Source organism: Charadrius vociferus, unplaced genomic scaffold (assembly GCF_000708025.1).
Source record: "Charadrius vociferus isolate BGI_N301 unplaced genomic scaffold, ASM70802v2 scaffold54, whole genome shotgun sequence".
Classification (NCBI taxonomy): domain Eukaryota; kingdom Metazoa; phylum Chordata; class Aves; order Charadriiformes; family Charadriidae; genus Charadrius; species Charadrius vociferus.
Window position 1 is genome coordinate 584151 of NW_009648350.1, and position 24071 is coordinate 608221.

The following is a 24071-nucleotide window of genomic DNA, read 5'->3' on the forward strand; positions in this document are numbered from 1 at the left end:
TTACACTGGATAGAGTTTGAATTGAATTGTCAGGAAAACATGAGAAAATTGCACTGGGTATGTTCGCCCATTCTAATGTAAACCCATAAATAGCCTCTAGATTTAGTTAATCTGTAATTGAAAGAAAATCTGTAACAGCAGACAAGGACCAGTAGAAGATAAATTTCATGTGAGAAATGAGGGAGGATGGCTGCACTGGTTGATGTTACTTTGGGAGCACTCCTGGGAGGTGCGGATTTGGGAAGAGCTGCTCCATACTGGGTGCTGCACAAGCACCAGCTGCCCAGAGCTCGGGAGTCAGACTTGGACAGGCTCTGGGTGCTTGTTTTTCCCTAGAGTGCTTTCTTGTCTGCTTCCTTGTTGTTTCCTTTTTCTTTCTTTCCCTCTGTCTGTCTGGTTTTTATGGTCTTGATAGTGGAAAGTGAGAGACCTTTGCCTTTCAAACCTACCTTAATATCCTAGAATAGCACCAACAGCTTCCTCCCTCGGTGGTGAAGGAAGATGCTCAAAGAGGCCAGAGCAAAACTTCCCAGTTCCTTCCATTCTCACCCTGTTTTCAGACACTTAAATCTTTCCCATATTCCCTCTTTGGGCAGAGATTTTCCATGCTGCTCATGTGCCCAATGCCAATTTTTGCATTAACTGAAATGCTTCTGTTGTGAAAGGTATAGAAACCTCAGCTAAACAGGTCAGCTGTTACTGGAGAGCAAGATTTAGAAGAAATAGGGTTTTTTGTACCCACTTTATAGATAGGAAACTGAGGCACAGAAACATTGAGGTTAAATATATAAAATGTCAAGCTGTCATTTCCTCACTGCAGAGTGTTTGAGTTTATGAACCTAACAATGTTCTTTTGACAGTTGTGTGAGTGGGATAATACCTAAATAGGAAGATGAGATGACAGGTTTCACAGCTTCCCTGTTGAGGGAGTTTGGAATAAAAAACTCAGTTTTGCATGCTCTGTTAGGAGAAAACGTCAAAAACACAGAAGCACGCAGTTAGAGATGGTGAGGTTCCCCGCCTGTGGTCCCAGCCCTGCAGAGGTACCTGGGCATCCCATCACGAGCAAATTTGGGATGCACAAAGAAGAGCAATAAAAGAGATAAAAATTGAAGTTTGATGGTCTGCTGCGATCCTGGAGTAACCTGCCATCCCATTTGCTGGTAGCGCTTGGTATCTAGTGAACAGTTGGAGCTACCAGCGCTTTAAAAATTCCTGATCTGCCGCTGGATGAGATATCTTGCTGCCAGCTCGTGCCTCTGAGACTGAGCCAGAGCACATGCTGCAGGGCAGAGATGTGACAGTGCAGGCATTGCGCTCCTCATGTCACGACTCGTGCTCACCGGGCTGTCTTCTGTGCCTGCCTCTGGCACCCATCACTGGCCCAGGTTGTCCAGAGGAGGTGGTGGATGCCCCATCCCTGGAAACATTCCAGGCCAGGTTGGACGGGGCTCTGAGCAACCTGATCAAGTTCAAGATGTCCCTGCTCATGGCAGGGAGGTTGGACTAGATGGCCTTTAAAGGTCCCTTCCAGCCCAAACTATTCTATGATCACCTCTGGTATTGCCCTCTGAAGTGGGTGGCAGCTGACCAAAACTGTTAGCATAAATGGAAAAAATTGCAAAAGCTGCTTGGTTGTGAGTGAGCCGAACTCTTCCAATGAGCTCAAGCTCGTTGGCGTGTGAGATGATTTCAGCTGAATCAGAGCTGTGGGATTTTCTTCCTTCTCTTGTGCACAAAAGCATTAACTTCTTGGACCTAATCATCATGTTTCCCAACATGAAGCCAGGCGGTGTGCTTTCATCTCGCCGGGCTATTGTGCTTAGATAAGTCCCTTGGTGTGGGAGTGCTCTGTGTGGGGCTCTCGAATCAAACCGACACCAAGGGCTTTCTGCCTGGCAGCCATCTCGCACCGCCCTGCAAACTGCCTGTAGGGCTTGTTTAGAAGTTGTGCAGCAGCAAAAGTATTTGCTCCCAGTTGTTAAGTGTGAAGCTGGCAGCATATGTGTTTTGAGGCGAAAAGAAAGGGTATTTGCATCCTCTGAAAGGTTATGATTTGCAGTGTAACATCCCCAAGACGTTTTTGTTGCCCTGGTAAAGTCCCCGGGGGGAGAAGCACAGTGGTGGATCACTTTGGCTTGTCCTTGCAGCAGAGCAAAGCGAGAAATGGGGCGTCCCACAGGAATAACCCTCGTGCTTCCAGAGCAGTGGGGACTGGGATACACAAAGCTGGGCACTGGACCAGCTTCAGAGCTCCTTCTGAATTTTAGCACACTATAGAAACAGATAAATGACATCTTTACCCTGCTTTATCCCCTTTCGCACGGCTTGCTGAAAGTGAAACAGAGTGCTTCATTTCCTAACATTAAAGGAATCTTTACTTAGCCTAATTTTGCAAGAGATGCGGCTCAGGTGGTTATCCTCCTCCCACTCTCCTTCCCCCCAGGATTTTGAGTTCATGTGGACAGTTTCCATGGTGCCCTCAAGGATAAAAAATTCCTAAAAAGTTTTCTGAGCAGAGACATCCAGTACAAGCACATGCACTTCACTAGATGTCAGGGAAACCACACCAGTGGGTGCTGGAAACCTACCCTAGACGTTCCAGCTCCCCGTGGGCCCATTGATGCTTTGACCGTGGTGGGCCCTTCTCAGCAGCACCCAGCTGCAGCACCCAGTGGCTTCTCCAGCCTCTCCTCAGTGGATGCACGATAAAGCCAATGGAGAAGTCAAAAAGACGCTCGGGCTTTGGATCAGGCTTTACGACCTGAGATAATCCCTCACTTCGTTATAAGATGGGATTTTAAAACTGCAGAGCAATGAAAAGCTTCCACTGGGCAGTAGGAAGAGAACCCTTTAATAAACATAAAAATCCTATTAAAAATATATGTACATAAACTGTGCTGCCACATAGAGGCATCGACAACAGCTCTCCCAATTTATCATGAATTTTGCAGTTGGCAGCGCTTTTATTTTTAATGCCTGACCGTTGGAGTCCTGCTATTGCAGGAGCCTTTTTCTCTATCTTTTTAATATAAGCAAGAGCCTAGCTGTCACTTTTGCAGAGGGAGGCTATAAAAGGTGAAATAAGTACAGTGTAAGGGATCTAAACCCAGGAGGCTGGTCAAAAAATCTGCAGTACTTTTAAATTTTGTTATTTTTTAACCTTTGGAATTAGCTGTGGCTGTGAACATAAGTCCTATAATGATGAACTGAATGAGCAATTGGTTCATTCAGAGTACCAGAACAAATCGAGGAGTAGCACATCACCCAGATTACTCTGCTATAATTTGTGTACTGAGTGAAGGTAAGTATTTAGGAGATGTTCCAACATCTCCACCACACCAAAGAAACAAACCAGCTGAGCACCTTCATTTTTCTCCAAACACTACAATGAATCCATCATATATCTACAGTTCCACTTGAATTCAGTGTATTAGCTTGAACGCTAATAGGTGTCCTCAAGTGGGTATCTGATTGCCATTAAGTTGGAACAACATCCGCAGAGAACAGCTCGCAGGGTGCCCTTTTGGAGGAAGGGAATAAGTTGGTTGGCCGCGCTTTGCGCAGCACTGCTGTGGAACTGTGCATTTTCTAGTTATCCCCCATTTAACTGTAACCTTTTGTGAGAAATTAGAACCCATTTAAGTTAGGTACATAAAGGGGGGGAAAAAAGCTCTGGTGGTATTGCACTTTCTCAGAGCATCTTGCACGTTTCCCAGTGCTCCCCCAGAGCAGGAGGACTCATCCCAGTGCATTGCCTCCTGCCATACAGGGTGCATGATGCTGAGGGGTCCCCAGACTGGAAAATGGAGGCAGAAAAATGTTGCTCTTTTCCCACCGTTATGTGGACCTGCGCTGTCTGGCTGACTCTTTGGTCAGGGCTGTAAACCAGGAGATTTTCCTTCCCTCCTTTCTGTGGCCACCTTGGCTGCTTGCAAAGACCCATGAACTAGAAGCTCATCGTTTGGCCGGCATCCTCCCAAAGGTATTTGAGGAGTGTCGCGTGGAGCACCAGCTTGCAGTGCTTACAGCATTTTGTAGCGCTCTGGCGGCAGCAATTCAATCCCTGTTTGGGTTTTGGCCAACGTTTGTTGTCCTCACTGGAAATGGTATTGATTATTTGAGCTTGGGAGCCAATAACGGCCGATATGATACTCACCACCTCGCATCCCAGGATGACGTGTGCCATGGAGGCTGCTTTGCTTCAGCTGTACCTGCCAAATGGGCCAGTGAGGCTCCAGACAGACCTCTGGCCTTTTGCATCACCCATGGTGTGAATAAGCTGTTTAACTCATGCCCTAAACTTTATTTGACACGTTTGTTAGGTTTGGTTTGAGCAGGGCTTGGCATTTGTTTAGTATGTCCCTTGGAGGAGCCGTGTCCCACACAGCATCTGTCTGTCTGCTTGGTGGCACTGCAGATTTCGTGCAGTGGGGAGAATTTTGGATGAAAGAAACCGCTGTGCCCATGGTACATGGTGAGCGGTGCCATGGGCTGTTGGAGCCCACCAGCAGTTGGTACCTAGTGTTGCACTGCCAGGCAAAATCATACGCGAGATGAGGGCTGTGCTTGGGCGATCAGGATGATCACATCTCGTTGGTGGGGTTCCATGCCAGCTACCGTGGATGAAACGACAGCTGGAGACTGTGACCCTCCTCTGCCTGCCAGTGGTGGTTATGGTGATGGGCAGCAAATGATGGCTACGGAGCGTGTGGGCAGCTGAACCACTCCTGGGTGCCTGCTCCTGGCAGCAGGTCTGCAAACGTTACGCAGCAAAACCACAAAAATCCAAAAGCTTCACCCCATGCAAATTCAAAACAAAGACTCTGATTATTTTAAACAAGGCCCAAGTCTCAGTCCTTTTAGAGGTCCTTCTCAGCCAGAGGTGAGATGTCCCCTGTGATCAGAAGTGGGAGTGACCTGCACTCTGATCAACCAGTTACAAGAGGATCTTGAGAGCCCAACAGAAAGATTTTGGTGCCGATCTCGCAGTGCGAGGACGGGGGATGCTGTGGTGCTGAAGCTGTGGGGCATCAGGAGCTGTGCTCTTCAAGGGGGGAGGTGGTGGAGATGGTGGGTTTGCTGGGTTGATGCTGAAACATGGGCAATTCCTCATTTTACTCTTTATTTATTACTTTATTCTGCCTCACTGAGCCTGCGTTAATGCTAACGTCTGGTGTTTTCAGCTCTTCTTGGCTTTACTGCATTTAATAGCTTCCTGGGCAAAGCACCTTCCCACGTGGCTTATTTGATGCTATTTAGCTGAATTTGTTGAGCCTCGAGCCTGGGTTTGTTTCATTAAAATTTGGGCTGTACTTTTCCATCTGGCTGCCTGGTGGAAACAGTGTCCAAAATTGGTATTTCAGTCACTTTCTATATATTTTTTGCAAAGTTAATTGAATTATGAGAGGCAGGTTACTTAAGCAAATGCAGTGGCCCCTGTGACACTTCACAGGGCCTGTTAAACACGTAAACCCAAACATGATCAACACTTCCCCGTAATTACAAATGCAACCAGTAAATCGGCCTGCCTGCCCCTCGAGGAAGAGGTTGACAAGGTCCTCTTGGGGCAGCTCCTCCAGCACTGCCGCTGCCGGAGTGAAATGTGAGAACGCCTCTGTCCACTGTGAAATACTGCATCTTCCATCACATCCCTGACCCAAAATAGTATTTAAACCGGTATTTAATGAATTGCAGCCAGGCCCACGTCACCCGTACATAGCTACATAGCTGGAATATCATCTACTTTTTTTATAGAGAGGGAAATGAGTTGTGATCTCTTCTCACTGCTGATAATGAGCGGACTTGGGCACATCTGGGGCTGCGGGTGGGACAGGTCGGTGAGCACAGGACCCCAGAGCACACGGAGCCGCTCGTGCATCCTACACAGCTGGTGCGGTTACTGGGGCAGCCACGCTGCCAGAGGCTTTCGGGGATGAGTTTGCAGAGAGGAAAGGTGTCACTTGACCTTTCTGTGATTTAGTTGCCTGGCTGCTTTAATGGCTTTGGGATGCGGGAAATGGAAGTGTAAATACCGATGATGCGCACGCAGGTGGCCTCGCCTGCGCCTGCCCGCTCTGTGCTGCCAGGGAGAAAAATATATGTCCAAAGAAGGAACACATCCTTTTTTTTTTTTTTTTTCCATCTTCTTATTTATTTCACAGGCAAGGAGCAGAGGTGGGAATAAAGGAAAAAAAAAAGACGTCAGCTGCTTATTAGATCAGCAGCAGTTGTTTTGAGCCCTGGCTTCTCCATGCCAGTTGATGTAGTAAGCTTTGTTTTGGGGGTGCTTTTCTGATGATGCAAAGGGCTCTCTGATTAGAAAATGGTATTTTGCTGCAATAATTTTCTGCAAGCAACTTGCACTGGTCTCTCTGAGGTAACATGCTGTTGATTAATGCACAAACTTACCCGCTGTCCCTGGTGTCTAGTTTTCATTCCATGTAAGCTCTAATTATTCAGTAAAAAAGAAACATTGGCCTATGAAGCTAAACATCAAAATGCAGAAGCAGAACCCTCAGTGTCCCCACTGTTTGCAGTGTGTTTGCTGAGGGTTATTTTCATGCCACACACAATTGAGGTTATTGAGGAGAGCAAAACGAACGGTATTTGTTATTCAGTTCATTTTGGGTTTTCAGCACTGTCGTTGTCGCACAGCAGTGGTGCCTGGGGACTCGCAGGGGGTGTGAGGTTATGAATTTATTACATGGTGTCTGGAGCTGTACAGAAACAGCTCCCAAAGGTCTCGCTGAAGGAGAAGGAAAGGATACTGTATGGAGGAGCCAGGAGTGGGTGGGCAGAGGAGGAACCGTGGGTATAGCGACGAGAAGTGGCTTGCCTACGGTGCCAGGGCGCTGACTGCAAGAGCAGCGGTGCTGGGATTTATATTTTCAGATTGCTGGGTTGCTTTTAACCTCTAAGCAAAGTGTGTAAGTTTCCGCTGGGACCTCCGCCGTGTCTTTGCTGGCTGGATCTGCATCTGAGGTCAGGTTCCTTACGCCAAGTAGATTTAACTGGGATTATGCATTTGTAAGTCTGGATCTGGATCTCAACTGTTTGTTTCTATAATTTGCCAAACCAAAATCCAAAGTCCAGAGAATCTTGGAGAAGTTTATGCCTTCATTCCAGAGTCCGTGTCGGGTTTTACAGGCTGTTAATACATTAAGTTTTTTTTTAAATCAGTTAATAATTTGTATTGAATGGTTTAGCTGCAGCTTTTTAACTAGTTCATGACATAGAGTAGAAGCAAATGGAATGGAACTGGGGTTATTCTTAAAAAGATTTCTGTTATCTTAGTATGCAATCACCTTGTAATCTCCAGTGTATATGTTACACTGTCCATCCCTTACAGAGCTGTGCAGCTCATATATTCTGCTTTAGAATTGGAGGCAGCAGCCCACAGATGCACAGGGTACGTGCCCTGCACCTCCCAAGTCTTGGGCTAGTGCCCAGGCTGCTCTGTCAACCTCCATTCAAGTCTAGGAGAACAAAATTTGGGTTTAGGGCAGGAAAAAGGAAACGAGAGACCAGAAAAGCTCGAGTAATGTATTTGGAGAAATTGCAATTGGAGGAGATTTAAGTCAAAGACTTCAGGTTGTTTCCACGTAGGGAAGTCAGCAGTGCGGATCACCAGCATCCAAGCGAATGGATGAGGCTCATGTAATTCCCCATGTTGTCCTTGAAAATCTGCATGAATCCTGCAGTGGAAGTTGATGCAATAGGTATATCTAAAAAATGGCAGAGTACCCACCTGTGAAGCAGCGTGGGAAGCCCAGGAGGTTGGTTGGATAAGTGGGCTCACCTCATTCCTTGCACTGAGGTCTGTGCTAACCACACACAGACCAGATGGTGGACCTGGCTTTCTCTGCCTCTGAAACAAACCTCTGTCCTCCCCTTCTGTCTCTTTGCAGAGCTCCCTTCCTCGGAACACTTGAGTGTGGCTGATGCAACATGGCTTGCCCTCAACGTGGTGTCTGGCGGAGGTGGCTTCTCTGGCTCCCAGCCCATCGGGGTGACCAAAATTGCCAAGTCAGTAATAGCACCCCTAGCCGACCAAAACATCTCAGTGTTCATGCTCTCCACCTATCAGACGGACTTCATCCTGGTAAGAGGACATGAGAGGACCAGGCAGAGTCATCTGCCACCAGATGAAAGCTCGGTTGGGCAGTTTTAATTACATTTCTGGGAACAAGTTGTTTGAGGAGCAGAAGTAGCAAAGTCTGCTTTCCCCAGAGCTTTGTGTCTTGTAGTTAGGCTCTCTGATATCTCAGAAGCTTTTCCCATGGAATGAGGTATTTGTTGGTATGGGTTATCTGGTGTCTAATAAGAGTGCTGAGTCCACGCTGCAGTCTCTCCCTTAATGGAGGCACAGGCAGCATTTCCCACCATCACTCAGACGTTGGTTTTCTGAAGGTTAGAGGAACATAGTATCTGCTGTCATGTTGGCTGATGATGTCCAAGAGGGTCCAAAATTGTTTTGGGGATAGACAGACAGACTTACTTTCTGTCTCAAACACACGTGTGTGCACACACAGAGGACATGACCACATAAGCTTTATTTCCATAGGAAACAAGGCTGAAGAACAGGCAGTACTGAGTTCTTGAAGGGATGCTGGAAAAGAGGTGAAACATCTCCCTCTTAGAAGTCTCCACATTCTTTCTATAGTCTTAAAAGCACTGTAGTGCTTAATCCTACTGATATTTGCAGTGATATCACCAAATATGCTTCTCTAGGCACACATCCAGATGGTAATTACACCTGCTGGCTCAAATGGGGGTGATGTGTCCACTTTTCTGTGCTATGAGAGTACATAACCTCCACTGCAGTGTATTCGTGCTTCTGGTGCGTACCATCATGAGCTAATCCTGTTGTCAACTTCAGGTACGTGAGCGAGACCTGCCCTTCGTGATGCACACGCTGGCTGCTGAGTTCACCATCCTCAGAGTAGTGAATGGGGAGACAGTGGCTGCCGATGACCTTGGGATAACAAATGGATTTGTCAAACCAAAACTGGGTAAGGACCAACATGGGCTCAGCTTGCCAGGGAGTTGGTCTCCATGACACATGGGGGTGAAAGTCTGCCTCCTGCCTTCCTTCAACATTTTGGTAACTGTTTATCCTGTTGTAAGGTAATAAACTATCTTAACATGTGCCTGAATCTATCCCTGTTCAACCAAGGACTTGAGTAGGTGCTTAACTTTCTGAGCAATGCTGATGAGCTTTGCTGAATTCGAGCCTATTAATGCTAGTTTCACATCTCTAGCAGAGACATGCCTTCTGTATGACGGAAGGTTCTACAGCAGTTCATTTCAGTTGCAAAAATAACATGGTCCATAGCTCATACTTCAGGTTTCAAGATTTCAAAGGAAAATGCCTTATATAAAAGCTTGTTTAAGTATTACAGTGATTGATGCACAGAGAATATTGTTGTTCAACTTTGACACTTCAGTACCAGTCAGGATCAAGGCCACTGTCAGCCCAGGGCTGTACAGAACCTTAGGATGTTTCCCGTCTAGAGCAAGCAGCATCAGGCAAAGTTCAGGAAAATGAACTACTTAAATACATATGTTTACCTACACACCTGTGTGTAATTTTGTGCCCATAACCAAACAAAGCAGGGATTAGTTATTATGAAGTGTCACTCAGCCTCGTCACTTGATAGCTACAAATCATCTTGTTTAAGAAAATGAGCCTTATACAAAAGCGTGAAGGAAGGGCACAGTGAAACACACGTTGATCATGCACAGGTATGCAATTTGCTGTGTTGCTGTGTTTAGTAGTTGCATGCCTAAATACTGGCTGTTTCTCAACTACTGGCTGCAAACGTGTTTACTAAGCTGCTACACATCAGCTGGTTTTTAATTTTTGTAGATATTATGGCAAAATAGACCCCTAGACAGGAGGGAAAAGAGGGTGTACTGCCAGCAGCCACAGCCAGAGCAATGCCTTCCATAGCTGTGCCTTTTAAATGGTGGAAGCCTGAATTTATTTCTACTTTTCAGTTTGTGTTGCCACCTCCTTTAGCTTGCCCCTTGTCTCATGTGGATGCATCCAATATCCTGAAAGCCCCTACGAGCAGAGAGCTGACCTGTGCCCCATGCAGGGCAGGATACTCACCCTGTACCCCAGGGAGGTCATTGCAAAAGGAGGTTGTCCCCAGGCTCCTTGGTGCCTGTCTGAGAACCAGCAGGGCTTCAGCAGCGAGGAACTTCTTTACAAACACTGTCCGTTTTCTCTGCGGCCACTGCTGGTCCATGGATAACGTGTCTGGTGGGATGTGAACATGCTGCAGATGTGGCTTCATAGTTGTGTGTGTCTGTGTGTGTCTCTTTCAGTTCAGAGGCCTGTCATTCATCCCCTTTCCAGTCCAAGTAATATGTTCTGCGTCACCAGCCTGGATCCAGATACCCTTCCCACTGTTGCCACACTCCTAATGGATGTCATGTTTTACTCCAATGGGTAGGTGCCGGCAGGGAGACAGGCTCCTGGGGGAGGTGTGGCTGGCGCCTGGAGGCACAAATTCACATTGCTCCTCCAGGATGCCGAGGGATCTGGTGTGGCCTTATGCTGCTGTGCTGCTCTGCACTTAGGGAGGGAGGTTTCACAGGCTCAGGAGGGTTGTCCTGACAGGTGGAAGCCAAGTAGGAGATTGAGGGTGCCCAAAGACATCCATTGGCTTTGGAACGCTGAGCCTTATCAGATTTAAGCTAAGAGTAGCAATGTGGTCAATGTGGTGCATATCCACATCTGACCGGAGGATGTACGGCCAGCGGTGCTGCTGCCCTTTGGTGCCCGTAGCTCCTGGCCCACAGCCTCCTGTGAGAGCGCCTTGGGGCCAGGATGGGAGAATCTTGTCCATTGTAGGAACTGGCATTTTTTGCCTCTGCAAAATCAAAAAAAAAAAAAAGTGGTATAATGTGACAGGACTCAGTGTCACTTCCCTAAGTCAGTATATGAACATTTCTGGTTTCACTGGCTGTATCTGCTTTAAAAGTCTTCCTTTGTTCTTCTAGCTGTTAATGCTGTTCTCTTTCTTCAGAGTAAAAGACTCAGTGGTGGGCAACGAAGACTCGGGACATATTCGCTTTTTCTCCTTTTCTCTCATTGAGGGTTACATCTCCTTGGTCATGGATGTCCAGACACAGCAGAGGTAAGGTTTGTCTTGGGTCTCCTGGACCCCAAAAAAGCACCTGGGCTGTTCTCAAAGGAGCAGGAAGCAGCTTAAGCTCCTCCGTGTTAATTCTTGGGAGCCTCATTGTGCGGGTGTCGTGTGCCTGTACACCCTGTCACTTTCCTGAGTGAAATCTGGCATGTTAGTTCCAGCTTCTGAATTTTGGGCTTCTCTGTCTAAGCCTTCAGTGAAATCACAAGCCAATGTAGGGTTATCTCATTTTTGAAAGAGGGACACTGGATCAAAGTGATTCTGTCATTTTTATTCCATTGTTCATTGCTTGTGCTTTTAAGAGCACAACCCAAAAAAATCTGGTGTACGTGGTTGAAGTTTTACTGCTGAAGGCCAAAAGCAGGGTGGGGATGTCAGTGATGCTCTCTTCCTGCTTTGCTTTTACACATGGCTGGGCTTGGTGCGGAGTCTCGTTGTGATGATAATGTACTGAGTCATCTGTGCAGCGGGAGCCCATGACTTGTTTGTCTGGCAAGGAGAAAGTCAGCTAGGGAGCAAATATCAGCCTGTATGTGTGTACTGCTGCAGCCTCACATCACATAAGTCTCTGAGGTCTGGAGGCTAGAAAGGACGCTGCATTGAGATGCAATGTGTAGGTTTGCTTTTGACACACAGTGCAGTGTTTGGTTTTGATTCTCGCCTGCCCTAGGGACTTATTTTGCAAACTATTAATTGCCCTCTTGAAAGTATCTTCGACCTTAATTGGGGTAAACCTGTCTGGCTTCAAGAGAGGCTAGAGGGTTGGAGCAGCAGCCTGGTGCTTAGGGAACCCGGGTGGCCAATTCCGTCCCTCACAGACTGCCTGTGTGACCTTGGGCAAGTCTCTTAGCCGCTGGTCTTCTTTCCCCTGCTAAGATATGGGCATCTCTGCAGGGATCCCAGGGACCTCCCAGGGATGGTGTGGAAAAAAGCACTGATGATGCTTAGACGCAAAACCAGTGGCTCACATGCCTAAGAGAGTAGGTATGGAACATATTCTGTCCCGAGGTCTTTCTAAACACAGCTCAACTCAAGCCCTCAGATTAACGGTCTCGACGTTTGTAAAGCTGGGGCATGGTCTGTTTCTTAGAAATCTTTTTCCGTGCCCCTCTGAGTGCCTCTGCACACTTCCAGCGTCAGATGCTGGGGCAGGCAGGTGCATCTGTCCCACTTGCCTTGAGTTTTCTCAGTTTCACCGAGCTGCTGCCGCTGCTATTGTTGACTGCAAAGCAGCGCAGGGATACAGGAACAGCAGCATCCCTGCAGGCAGAATCTGACACAACTGCTGTGTTTTAATTGGCATGTTTGGTCTTCCTTTTCTTTTACAGATTTCCTAATAATTTGTTGTTTACAAGTGCATCTGGCGAACTCTGGAAGATGGTGCGGATTGGTGGGCAGCCTCTTGGCTTCGGTAGGTAAACATTTGGAGGATCAGTTGGTGCACAGGTAGTCAGTTGCCTCAGGGCCTTCAAGGATGATGGAAAAATCCATCTGAGACTTTTTAAGAGCCAGCAGCTTAACATGACTTTGCAAGCTGAGATTTTCCAACAGGAGGAATCTGACTCCTACCTAATAAGTCAGACTTCTAAATATACTTTTAGAAGTGCAACATGCTTGACAGCTCCATCTAAATTGCATTCATATGCTGGACTTTGGAGGTAGCTACAGCTGGGTCTCTGCTTAAAGAGAAACAGCGGACAAAGAGATGGCATGGGAATGCATTGTAGATTACTGAAATCAGTGGTCAGAAAGCACTGTCGTACTCCAGTGGAGTCCTTGGGCAACTCTGTGGCTTTAGTAGATTTAGTATAGATTTATAGCAGTCCAAGTGGGAGTCCATTTCATAGACCTGTTTCACATCCAGCACTGCAAACATTTGCATATTCAAAAGAGTCTTGGACCTAAGTAACACAGAGTAAATGCTTCACATCTGCAGAAGTGTTCTTGTTACTTTTATATCCCCTGTAATTTTAAGGAGTCCGATCTGAATACTGCAACAAAGGCCTGATTTTCAGAAAACACGGGGGCTCCTTCCCACGGTCTCTGAAACAGTTACAAAATACAGCCTTCAAGAACATTTCTGAAAAACCTTTGGCCAATTTTTATATTTTATTGCTACTTCTACACCAGACAAACAAAAATAGCAAGAAGGACATTTTCTCTTTATACATCTTAGAGGCAAAATATGTAGAAATGGCATGGTACATGTCATTGGTGGGACATCAGGACACCTGCCAGTCCCCTAAATATGCTGTGTTTAAATATGTTAGCTTAAAGTCAAGGTGAAATGTTCAGTTCGGATCAGGGAAACTCAGATTTCATCTGAAAACAGTGTACCATTGATCTGCGATGAATGGGAGACAGGTGGACATTTTCAAGTGGCGTGAAATCCTGTCTCAGGGCCTATGGTGGTCTGTGGTCTAGGAACAAACCATGTGTCCAGGCCAACCAGTGGGTCAGCATCTCCTCTCTCAGAGGATGCAGGGCAAAGCGTTTAATAACAACAACTAAAGAGAAAACTGGAGGTTAAAGGTATATGAGACTGTCTTTGGTGCTTTCTTCCCTGAACGTCATGAATTGCCTTTCTTTGGACCTCTGAAAATCATTCCAGTTCTAATGTTTTTTGCATTTGGGGTATTTACATTTCTCTGTAACAAAAAGAAGGCAATAAAATCAAATATGCAATGTAACACTGTGGCCCAAAGAGCCTGATTCTGTGAGAAAGAACACATTTTACCATGGAGATCCCTTCTGATTGGAGTTTGTGAAGACAGACTCCTTCCTCTATGTGCATGGAGCTGGCGAGATCCAGGAGTTCTGCTGAAACTGACACATGGGGTGGAAAAGGGTAATTTACAGACAGATGAATGTGGAATTGTCGCTCAGATTTCTGAGCCTTTAGCCGCAGCCGACATCCCAGCCTACTACATCAGTACTTTTAAGTTTGATCACGCATTGGTGAGTATCAAGACAGCTTCTTTGAAATAGGGGAGATCTTTTCCCTGGGAGAAAACTCATGACAAGAACGTCATTTCCCATCTAGAGAGCTTGTTTGAGTGCCTTTGCACTGACGTAGCCTAGCAGATGCCTCTCTGGAGCTTCTTGGCTGTCTCTGCCCTGGGTCAGAGGCTCCTGAACCAAGCCCAGCCCTACCCCATGGCAAAGCAGCATTAGGGAGTGTCATTCTTGCAAAGGGCTGGTCTCAGTCCTTAAAGACCTGTGGACATGGAGACTTCACAACCTCCCAGAGCAGTCTCTTCCGCTGCATCACTGTCTTTTGTTAGAAACAGCCACAAACCCTCTCTGTTTTCCTGCAAGTGTAGTTGGAGGCTCCACACTCTTAGGAGAGTGCCTTTGTGTGTGGGAACTATTTTGGAGAGTCTCCCAATACCAGACCCCTGCCTTCATCTCTTGGTGCCTGCACGGCCCGAACCTTTGCGTTTTGGGACCCATCTGTGAGTCCTGATTAGCTCTGCGTCACTCTTCTCACAGTGTAGGCCCTTGATGAAATAGCAGTGATTGGCAGCACAGCGAGGGAAGGTGATTCTGAAGCAGAGAAGGGTGTTGCCACATTTGTTTTTGTGGGTACCCACAGCGGTTGCAGCAGTCATCAGCATGAGGGTCTTGGCATTCGTACAGAGCTCTTCTCTTTTACGCTGGTGGACAGTTCACCTTCTAGGCATTAAGCCTGCCGCCGCTTTTTCTTGGCTGTTTAGGACACCCTCAAAAATGAGGAATTTCCCTTAAAAGGGAAAATTGTTAGCCTGTAGCCACAAACAGGATGGCATTAGACTTGGAGCCCATTCCCCAAGCCTGAGGGAGGGAATCGGTAGCCCATGTGCTAACAAAGCTAACAAACTCAGCTGCTTTGTGCTTTTGGGGTTATTTTCGTAACTGTGCCCTTTATTGCAGTATACTTCTCCTTTCATCACTGTAAATTCACTGCCCAGGCCCTACTTTTCACCTGTAAAAGCTCCAAGGAGTTCAAGGCGGGTTTTTTTCAGCTAATTACTTCAGTTTTTCACAGTTGGTGTGAACCATTTGCAGCGTATAGGTCATGTGTGTAAAGAGTAAAAGCAAATATTTTTCCAGATAGCAAAGGTCAAAGTGTTATATATGTTTGTCTTTTTTTCTTGAATATTAACTGTGCTGATAAGATAAGCTAATAAAACACCATTTTAAAATCAATACTGTTAGCTTTGCCTCGCATTCCTAGCTGTTGTTGTGGCCCCAGGTGCATGCTTTCTGTGCAGAGCACAAGGTGCAGAGTGCTTCTAGTTGTCAAGCAATATCTGGAGAGCAAAGCCCTGTCGGTTAAAATAGATATTTCTCTTAAAACTTGTGCCATACAATTGTGATGACTCTGCAGGCAGCTCCGCCTTTTAAAAGTGTCTCACCCTGCTGCATCTGAGCCCGACAGATCCCTGCCTCCGAGCAGCTGGCAGGGGATTATTTGGGCTGTGCATTAAGGTCTGCGGATCTTCCTTACTCAAATCAGTATTTTAGCATTTTCCTTACTGCTTGCTGTTTTCTTTTCTTAAGGTTTTAAAAGCTTTTTCATCTGGACAGTGCTATTCTATCTGTCAAATCCTTGCACCGTGTGGAAGGTGCATTTCAAGCCCCACTTTGCTTGACTGTGCTGCGGGAGCGGTGGCTGGGCTGTGTGCTTGCTGGCTCTGCGTTGGTTTTGTTGGCTGAGACCCTGACCTAGATTTTGTCATGTTTTCCTTAACTTTGCTACCCGGACACCTTGACTTCTAGTGACATTTCTCAAGGTCTGAGTGCATCTTGCATCCTTTCTCTACATCCTCTCTTTCTTTATTTAAGGTTGTTCAGTACTTGTCAAGAATTCAGAGTGCCTTATAAAAGCTTGTTGTTCCCTTTGACCTCATCTTTTTTCTCCTCTACATCTTAAGGTGTCTTTTGGTGCTTAATTTTTTATTTGACCTGGGTGTTAATACACAGGTCTTCCTGCAATGCTGTAGCTGTAGAATGTTGCCCTGGAAATCAGGACCTGTGCTTGAGAAGAAACCCCTTTGGGACACAATGCTGAGATGGGAACCTCCAGGTCTCTGGTGTGTCCCCTGGGTGACATAAGGTCGGGCTGGAGAGCGCTACGGTTTCCAGCTCCCTCTAGAGAGAGCAGCCGAGAAGAGTCCCTTTTCCAGGTGCTCTGCTCTCACTGCCCCATGCTCAGAGGTATCTTGCTTTTCTTCACCATCATTTTGCATCTAATGAGGGTGAAGCTATGTCTGGGACGTAGTTTGGAGCTTTACTTTTCCTGTCATGGCATGTGCTTTGATCTGCCCTCCAGCTGACAAGTGAACACGTTGCACTGGCTGCCCTGGGACAGGGCTCTTTTCTACAGGGCAGAGAGGGGTAGGACTTCTCCACTGGTGGCAAACTAGGATGTGTCCTACAAATCAACACTGCTGGCACATCTATCCTGGAGAAAATCCAGCTCAAACATTTGCAGTATGATTGATACCATTTCCTTGACGTTCAGGGAGTCAAGCATTTTGCAGTGAATGAAGGATCAGCCCATTGTGTTTAAGTGAGGAGGTGGGTCCGTGCAGGTCAAAGCCAGTGGACCAGAACTGGCCGCTTCTGCTTCCTCCTGCCTCTGTACTGCACTGAAGGAGCATATGGAGAGACCTGCTGTTCATCCGCTGGGGCTGGCTGAGAAAATGTTTTGCAAAATTGATTCCTATGTCTTTTCTCATTATCTTCTGAAGGGGAAAAGAGCAAAACAGCTCCTTCCACTGCCGTGTTCAACACACTGGGAATAATGATGGAGGGGAGGCAGTGGAGAGTCCTGTCTCAAAGTCTTATTTCCTATGATGGAGGTTTGATGGGGTTTTCTTCCTAACCCAGAAGAATTTGCTGTATGATTGTTCTAAGATTATTTTCTTCCTTTCCCAGCTGACTTTTGTTCACACATCATCAGAGTTAGCCGCTCCTATTCCATCTTCCCATTGGAAAAATTGAACATTTTTCTCGCTATTCCTCACGGCTTTTTCTTTCTCAGTTTTGTTAAAAGCCTAGCAGAAAATCACAGTCCAGTTGTATTTCCACTGTTTGAACTCTGGAGGGTGTCCAGTGAATGCAGGTATTGTGCTCCTGGCCAAGGACTCAAATAGCTCGCAGAGGAGACAGTCCCTTCTTCAGCTTACTTAACATGAATTATTTTGGCTTCTTGCAGCAGCTCACAGATAATTTATTTTTCCCTCAGTCCCCTCTCCACTTTCCAAGAGCTGTTAGTTGCCTGTCCCCTGAGTGTTGTCTTTGAGTTTATGTAACGGTCAGACACCTCTTTTCTGTTTGATGTAACTTTACTTGTGATATTCTTTTCTACTGATGACGGTCACTCTGAGATCTTTTGCATCTTCTGTTACTAGGGGTTTATCTTGTACCAAGTGTGAAAAGACACCCACTAATAATTTTGTATATGGACTTCATAGAATCATAGAATGGTTTAGGTTAGAAAGGCCCTTGACGATCCACCGAGTCCCACCCTCCCTGCCCTGGGCAGGGACACCTCCCACCAGCCCAGGTTGCTCCAAGCCCCGTCCAACCTGGCCTTGAACACCTCCAGGGATGGGGCAGCCACAGCTTCCCTGGGCAACCTGCGCCAGGGGCTCACCACCCTCAGAGGCAAGAATTTCTTACTGATAACGAATCTAAATCTCCCCTCTTTAGTTTAAAACCTTTCCCCCATGTCCTATCGCTCCACTCCCTGATACAGAGTCCCTCCCCATTTCTCCTGTAGGCCCTTTAGGGCCTGGAAGGGGCTAGAAGGTCTCCCCAGAGTCTTCTCCAGGCTGAACAGCCCCTACTCAGCCTGTCCTCACAGCAGAGGGGCTCCAGCCCTTGGAGCATCTTCGTGGCCTCCTCTGGATCTGCTCCAACAGGTCCATGTCCTTCTTTCGTTGGAGGCCCCAGAGCTGGAGGCAGTACTCCAGGAGGGCTCTCCTGAGAGCAGAGCAGAGGGGCAGAATCCCCTCCCTCTCCCTGCTGGATGCTTTTCTTTTGATGCAGCCCAGGATACGGTCGGCTTTCTGGGCTGTGAGTGCATGTTGCTGGGTCATGTTGAGCTTCTCATCAACCAACACCCCAAGTCCTTCTCCTCAGGGCTGCACCACAAGAAAGCTCAGGTGCTGCACCACACCATCTGGGACCCCCCACCACAAGCAGACTGGCAGTTCTCTCGTTCCTTTGATGGACATGGCCCCCTGTCACCTGATGTAGTCTCCCCACCACAGTTATGTGTCCAAACCTGTAGGATGCGCTGGAGAGCTTCATGGGGTGCTTAGGCAGCCACATAAATCCATCAGCATAGGCACCATGCACAAGCGAGCTCCTGGCGTACAAATGCTTTAGCAACAGAAGGGAGGGAAAGGAGAGGAGAGGAAGAGGAGAAGGAAGGGAAAACCCCCAAACAGTTGCCTCTGCACCAGCACCCACCGTACAGACAGCAAACGAGCCAGAGCTCCCTCACAGTGTGTGCTCCCAGGGTGCCATGGGTTAACGCTGTTGAACTGGAGGGTGTCTCTTGTAGATGGAGTCCTTCCTTAGTGGAGATCAGGTGTCCAACAGCAAAGTACCTGTCTCCTTGGGACTGCTCTGGCTTCATCTCCTGCTTCTTTCCTTGTCGTCCCTCCCTGGCTTTTGCTAAGCCTGACCTTTCTTTTTGTTTTCTTGCAGGTACCTGAAGAAAATATAAATGGTGTGGTCAATGCACTCCAAGTCAGTCAAGCTGAAAAGCATTAGAAATCTTCTGAGCTGGTTCCAGATGCTTTTTATTATTATAATTATTATTATTATTATAATTATTATTATTATTATTCTTTTTTTCTCACAGTATTTCTTGAAAAATCTGATTCCAGAGAGTGACATGAAAAGAGACTGTGGAAAGTTGAGCAGAAACAGCTCCAATAAGCCTTTGTTTTAATTATTATTATTATTATTGTTATTTTATTAAATTTATGAATGAGAGGCAGGAGGAAAGGGAGTTTCAGACGGTTTCCTGACGTTCAGCTCCAAGGCGAAGTGTAACCTGCCCGCGTTCTCAGTGTGGAAGGAGCTGCCTGGGGACACCCGTCTCTCCCCGAAGCGCAGCGGCGCGGATGGCTGCATGCGCGGGCACTCTGCCGAGAGCTTCGCAGCATGGCTGGGACAGACGGGCCGGTTGCTCAGAGAGAGCCCTGAAAACCGTAAACAAAATGAAATGCGGAATTAAACAGAAAAGACGTCGCATAGTGCTGGCTTGTCTCCTCGCATCAGACTTTCCGAGGACTGTCCGTCATTGCGTATGTTGAGATAGGATGGGAATTGGGTTCTGTTTCCCCTGACAAACCTGTTTGATGCTGGAAAGGTGGGAGATATCCACTTGTTTGAATTTTCCCCTTTTCCCTCTCTCCCTGCAGTCAAAGCCTGGCTGCTCTGAGAAAGCCTGGGCAGGGGAGCGTTGCTGTGGCTCACCTCCTGGCAAGCGGTGTCACCAAGACTTCTGTCTGCATTGAAACTTCACCGTTTTAGCTCAGTTTTCCCCAGTCACCCTCCCACTGCCCCCAGCATCCTCCTGCCATGTCTCCTGCTCCAGGGCAGCTGCTATCCCCTCGCCCCCACAGCAGAGCCATTCCCCAGTCCTTGTCCCCCAGGGTCAGCGAGAAGAGGGAGACATCTTTTCTCTGTCCCAGTGGGCTTATTCCCATCCACTTCGTACACATTCACGAGGACACAAAGGACAGCCTGGGGTCCCCGGGTAGCTTCTCCTGCACATGCCAGGCTACCTTGGCCAGGAGCCGCAGTGGGTTGCCCCCACCAGGGCCAGGAGTCCTGCAGTTTTTCATCAGCTCCTTCATCACTCGGGTGGAAATTACTGCCAGCTGGGGACTTGACTCCCGGGGTTTTTCCATTGGGTGCAGTGGACAGCCCTTCCAAAGCAGAACGGTGCTGAAAATGCATAAAACCCGAAGCGTTTCCTTCTGGTCCTCTTGTGGGAAGGTGATGTGGGCTTTTCCCACAGGGCAGCAGGAGTGTGTTTGCTTCTGGCTTGAGCCAAAGCTGCAGACCAGCGGGAGCCAGGCCTCGAGGCCCATGGTGGCACTTGCCTACAAATTGCACCCATGGCCGTTCCCAGCACCGTGGAGGACAACGGGGACGAGTGCTGGGAGAGCAAGCATCACCCAAGACATAGGTACCAGCGGTCTGCGCCATGCTGTGACCATGCAGCGAGGGGTGGTGAAACGGAGGAGCCATCTGCAGAGGACTCTGCTTTTGCCGTTAGGAGCTCAAGTATATCTTGCATTTCTAGATTTCTTCCCATTTCGTTTTTGACAGGAAGAAATTGCAGGTCTTACAGTTTTAATGAGGGCTTTCCAGCTTTGCTTTGGAGACAGCCTCTGCTGTGATTTTCCTGAGGCTGTGTCTCGCAGGTTTGAGACGGGGTTTTGCATTAATCTGGAGGCAGTAAGCACACACCTGAGATCGTGCCACAGGCGTGGTTTATACTTGTGTGTAGGACATGCAAACAGGTTTATACTGGCGTGTAGGACATACAAACACACACACTGGCTTACAGCGTGCCGTTCAGTTCTCCATTCGTGATGCCGGAGGGCTGAGCTTACCATTTGTGGTTTCTCGTGGCTGCTCGTGCAGACATTAAGTTTCAAATCGTTCTGATTTTGCATCGGTGGGATGTCGTGTGGCAGCTAGGCAGGGAACCAGAGCATCCGCAGGAAAAGCGTGGGTAACTGTCCTTTGTAGGCCCTAACTGAGTTAAAGCATCCCTGCTGAGAAACACTTAGGCACATAGTTAATACTTTACCGAAGAGTATGTTTTGCTGTTCCTTTCCATGGGTTTTCAGAATTGCCCCGTGATATGTTATATTCGCTCCAGATTTCTGGAGTAAAGCTTTATTCCAGGTGCGGCACCGTGCATCTCTGCATGTCTGCTTGGAAAGATGCTTTGGTCTCCCGCCGCGTGCTGTAAGGATGCGAGCACAGGCTGTGCGGTGCAATATTTAAAAGCACTCGGAGATGTTCATGGGAATCCGCCCAGCGGCGCTGGCAGTGTGCTGAGCTGAAGGATGTGGCAGGGCGGTCAGTAGCTTTTCACCTCGTAGACTGTTGAAGGGTTTCTCCTTGGGATGGCGGATTGGGGTGTTTGTAGGACTGTGCGGGGCTTTTTTGGAGAGGGATCCCAGCCCGCTAGTTGGTGTACAGCTGCTGAGTTGCCAGCCAGGCTTTCTGATCGGTGAGTTGAGCCTGAGCTTTCCCTGTGCGCGGCGACAGTGTCACCAGGACAGGGTCATCTTTGTGCTCCTGGGTTTTGTGAGCCAGTGGAAAATGATTATTTAGCCACTTTCCGCATCAGAGAGCAACACAGAGAGCGCTCTGCCTGTGCTAGTGCTGCTTGCTAAGGATCGCGACATGTACGGTAAGGAATTACTTGAAACAAGCATCAACTTTACTGAGCCTTAAGAGAAAGCAAAAAAAAAAATAGGTTTTAATTATTTTTTTTTAACTTTGCACTCAGGCTATTTTAGAGGTTGATTTTTTTAATTTAAAATTTCCACTTTTTTTCTCGAGGGAGTCGGCCTTAAATTTGCAAAATCTCTAGAAATTTTGGAGGTGTTTCAGAACTTCACAGAGCGGGTTGATGTCCTGGTACGGGAAAGTTAGCCTGAAAAATTCACAAGGTGTAGAATGCCGTTGAGGGACTCTCCGTCTCTGCCGTCATCCTCGGCTTCACCTCTTGAATTCCTCTCTCGTTTTGTCCTGAGAACCAAGAAGATTATTTCAGACAACTTGGAGTAGTTTGATGCTTTTCTTTTAGCGTTCCCCGCATCACTTTGGTGGTGGGAACTGAGATACTCTGAATTTAGGCAGAATTGGTTGAACCTTGGCCCAGCGCCCTGGGGAAGGGCAGTCCGGCGTGCGGGCAGGAGCAGTGCAAACTTGTGCAGTGGTGTTACTTGTGAGACCTTCGCTGGATAAGGCAGGAAGGGGTCTGTAGGGGCTTTGTTAAAAAAAAAAAAATAGTAATAATAATACTACAATGCCACAGTGCTTAATGAGCCCAAAACAGTGACTCTTAAAGCTGCTCAACAGCTCCCCTTCTCCTTTGGCGTGGGGAAAAAATTGAAGGGTCTTGTCTTTTTTTTTTTTTAAATGCCTTACGATAATAATGTCTCTGAGCATCCCTGGCATTGTGCTGTTTAACGCTGTGTGGATAAAAGGAGGAACATGTCTCGATGGGATGCCCTTTGGCTGGGCATCTGCGTCGCTGGAAGCTGGGTTACCTGTCAGCCGCCCGTGCTGCCCTGAGCATCCCAGCGCGGCTCTTGGGAGGGTTTCACCTGGCCGTGGCTGCTGCTCATCAGGGATCACCTTAACGCTGCGGGACCCTCCCCGTGCCCTCTCGGTTCCTCTCCTCGCACAAAAACTCACCAAACAGCGAAATGCAAAAAGCATTTCCAGCCCTGCAAGGAGGGGCGGGCAGGGAAGGAGAACACAGCCCTCCTGTGCCCTCCTTGTTTCTCTGAGGCCTTTGTTTTCTTAGAAGTGTCAACCTTTCTCACATTGTGTGTGTTACTACGTAGGTTTTGGTCTTTTTCCCATGGCCCCGATTAGATTTTGGCTGCAAATTCCTTTCTACTGTGCAAGTGTGTGTGTATGTTCATATAACTGTATAGTGTTTACATAAAAATACTTAGTATGTCTCTATTGTACACTTATATATATACCTGTGTTTTATGTTTGTATGGCTATATACTGTACATAGCATATATACTTGAGCAATATAGGTTAATATATACTGTGTGAGTACATGTGTGTATACTCCAGGCACACGCTCTATGTGTGTGTGTATATATGTGTAGTAAGTGCTGTATACACACATTTATTCACCATATATTTTTAATTCAAGTATATAGGCAATATGAATACTTAGTTATGCTCTCGGGATTTCTCTCCACATTTTTAGCGAAGAGCAGCGGCAAAGCTGACCCGGAGCAAAGCTGTGGCTCACTCCTTGCTGTGAGTAGGCAGAGACCCACGCCGATTCGCAGAGTCGGGTTTTCCTGCCTGCTTCAGAAACTCCCTGTTCCTCTTCAGTTTGGTGCCTCAAGCACAGAGACTGTAGGAAAACTGCTCCTTTTTCTTCATAGCTATTTTAGTTGCTGCCCTGAAGTGCTTCGGCCCGTAAGTAGCGACGGTTCGTTTGCGAAGTGCCTGCCCAGACCCCGGCTGGGGGGTTTGCAATGGGGCTTCCAGTTGCCGCAGGCACCGAGCCGGTGGCCGTGCTGCCCGCCTTGCCCCGGCGAGGGGGTGCGGGTGCCGGCTGCGGGGGGCACCTTCTGTACCTCCTGCCCTCCAGCTCTTCGGGCGGTTGGCCTTGTCGCCACTGTTCCTCTGGAGCCGGTTCGTGGTGGCCTTCCCCAGCGGCTCTGCGTGAGGCCGCAGGTATGTGGTTTCCTGGTAGATGTGGCTGTTGGTGGCTCGGTGGCCAGAAGGCAACTTGTGGCTAACACAGAGCTCTGGTATTGATTGGGAAACTTGCATTTGTTGGCCTGAGAGGACCTTTAATCGGTGGGTTATTTTTAAAGAGGTGGAAATGTTGGTGGGTCTTTTCCCATTAAAAGTAGGAGCGGCTGTTTGGACTGTGTCATTGGAAGTGTGTGGTCTTTGCATCTCGTAGCCAAAGGTGCCGCTGACCAGGAGAGCTGTTTGTTAGGGTCCAGGTGGGAAAAGTTTTTACCCCAGACATCCCCTAGCTTGATGTCTCAGTTACACTTCACCAAATGCAGCGGGGGTGCTGCCTTGCAGATGACCTCTCGGCTCTTTCGGGTTGCTGATTTTCAGTCTGCCCCGTGGATGCACCCTGACACGGGTTTGTGCAGCTCT

At 47.7% G+C, this 24071-nt stretch overlaps 1 protein-coding gene across 1 annotated transcript in view; it reads left to right on the plus strand.

Annotated features, from left to right (window-relative positions):
* GATSL2 (GATS protein-like 2) overlaps nucleotides 1-19202 on the plus strand; it is a 58586-nt gene extending 39384 nt beyond the window's left edge. Inside the window, exons 3-9 of the mRNA XM_009885179.1 lie at nucleotides 7911-8104; nucleotides 8882-9014; nucleotides 10336-10459; nucleotides 11040-11150; nucleotides 12491-12573; nucleotides 14026-14120; nucleotides 18867-19202. Coding sequence (XP_009883481.1) covers nucleotides 7911-8104; nucleotides 8882-9014; nucleotides 10336-10459; nucleotides 11040-11150; nucleotides 12491-12573; nucleotides 14026-14120; nucleotides 18867-18932 — 806 coding nt within the window. The 3' untranslated portion in view covers nucleotides 18933-19202. The remainder of the gene's footprint in view (nucleotides 1-7910; nucleotides 8105-8881; nucleotides 9015-10335; nucleotides 10460-11039; nucleotides 11151-12490; nucleotides 12574-14025; nucleotides 14121-18866) is intronic.
* Nucleotides 19203-24071: the final 4869 nt, after the last annotated feature.